The sequence below is a fragment of the Plectropomus leopardus genome, chromosome 6, assembly GCF_008729295.1.
Source record: "Plectropomus leopardus isolate mb chromosome 6, YSFRI_Pleo_2.0, whole genome shotgun sequence".
NCBI classification, from domain to species: Eukaryota; Metazoa; Chordata; class Actinopteri; order Perciformes; family Serranidae; genus Plectropomus; species Plectropomus leopardus.
The window spans coordinates 26060104-26061869 of record NC_056468.1 but is presented as its reverse complement, the minus strand read 5'-3'; the positions used below and the strand labels follow the sequence as shown (position 1 = coordinate 26061869).

At 37.3% G+C, this 1766-nt stretch overlaps 1 protein-coding gene across 1 annotated transcript; it reads right to left on the bottom strand.

The window, feature by feature from the left end:
- Positions 1–1069, bottom strand: LOC121943952 (lymphocyte antigen 6C2-like). The gene is made up of 3 exons (XM_042487564.1): positions 992–1069; positions 405–503; positions 1–272 (listed from the first exon to the last, which is right to left on the bottom strand). The coding sequence occupies exons 1-3, from the start codon at positions 1035–1037 to the stop codon at positions 124–126; spliced, it is 294 nt and encodes a 97-aa protein (XP_042343498.1). The 5' UTR covers positions 1038–1069; the 3' UTR covers positions 1–123.
- Between the last annotated feature and the right edge of the window lie 697 nt (positions 1070–1766).

Sequence of the window (1766 nt, the reverse complement as noted above, 5' to 3'; positions counted from 1 at the left end):
TGGTGGATCAAACAGTGTTTTTATTGACCAAACATCATTCCACAGTCAATTACAGCTTTATTGAAAATGTGTTAATTCTTTCAAGTCATGTATTACGTAAGGAAGATTTTATTAAGCTGAGCCTCAGAGAAAGAATGTGACGATGCCTGAGGATACCAGCAGGAGGAGGACACTGGAACCAGTGGGTGTGGCGCTGTTACACAAGTCGGTGTCACAGCACTTTATGGGGTCAATACAAGCTTCATGGTTGATACAGCCCTTGAAGATTTTACCTGCAATACATGATGGGAAAAAAAGTTTCAATAACAATAAAGCCACCATGCATGTAGTACAACAATAATCACCACAGATAGATAAATATTTTTTCGAAAATACTTAGTAATAGTGATGGAAGAACAACTCACCATTCAACTCAAAGGAGGTACAACGATCAGTGGTAACCTGACAAGTCATTGTTAGGTCGCAGGGTTCGCCTGCACAGGTGTAACATCTCAAACCACATGCTGCAGAGAGATGGAGGATAGCGTCACACATGGTTTAAGACTCTCCACATGTAAAGCTCATGATTTCACACATTTTCACACTCAAAAAAAAGTCAAAGTTTATTCTTTAAAAAAAAAGTCATTCTCACACATGTAAAAGTGGTGTTTCAAGTAAACCTGCATCAAAAAGGTTTTCCGTAAGTTCCTGCAGCCACAGAAACATTACCAGTGAGAGAATGGTAGGTGAAATTATACCATATATGTATCCTAAATTTCTCCAAAGAAAGAAAAAAAAAGACAAAAACCACAACAGTCTGGCAGCATTGCATATGGTATTTTTAAAAATCCGACCACTGCTAAAAAATACTTCTCTTTTTTGGGATCAAATATAAAGTAACTACACTAACCGTCTGATGCCACTACCACAAATGCTTTTAAACAATAATGACTTTAATTTCTTTGTGTTAATAAGTCAAGTCAATAAATCACAAATCTTAAGTTGGTCTTACCTGCAGACAGCATCATAAAGAAGATCAGAGCTCCATAAAACTTCATTGTGAACGGAGGGAAAAGCAGACTTTTTATCAGTCCAGTGAAACGAGAGCTGGAGAGATAATGTGAACTCTTCCAAATCTATTTCTTTTATAGTCCACCTTGTCAGTAACATCTTCTCACAAAGACTCCTCCCAAATTACCTACAGTGAGCACATGATCCCACACTGACAGATAGTAAAAAAAGGCTGTAAATGTTACAGGAGTTAATCTCAAAGAATTATATTGATTACTGCAGCAAATTCAGATATTTCACTCCTAAACTTTTTCCCCCGCACCAGGTGTATCAAAAAAGCAGTGGTAACACTACACTCAAGATTTCACTTAAGTAAAAGCAATAAAGTATTAACAGCAAAATGTAGTTAAATAATTACAGTATACAGTAGTTTTGGGGATAGAGTGGTCTCTTTCAGAGAGCTCCTTTATAGTACATAGGACATTTTTTATTGTACCATTTTTGAGGCCTGTATCCTCATAGCCTTTTTCTTATTGTCAGGGTGCCGGGGGACACTTCATTCCAGCACTTCCAAAAAAGCTCCCCTTGGGACTTAATTTGATAATTACCTTCTCTGCATGCATAATTTTTGTCGGCAGGATTATTAGACTTAGATGATGCCAACCAACCTGCAACTAATTAAAAGTCAAGGCAAAAAGATGAGTTTGGATTTAAAAACCTTAACAGAGCCATGCTGTCTAAGAGGAGACATTTGCCATGTTTTTACGAGGGTATCC

Bases quoted from the DNA above. Each gene is read 5' to 3' on its own strand.
- LOC121943952 (XM_042487564.1), bottom strand. From the start codon at position 1,037: ATGAAGTTTTATGGAGCTCTGATCTTCTTTATGATGCTGTCTGCAG. The intron at 504-991 runs GTAAGACCAACT...ATCTCTCTGCAG, and splicing joins CTTTATGATGCTGTCTGCAG to CATGTGGTTTGAGATGTTAC. The intron at 273-404 runs GTGAGTTGTTCT...CATGTATTGCAG, and splicing joins TACCTCCTTTGAGTTGAATG to GTAAAATCTTCAAGGGCTGT.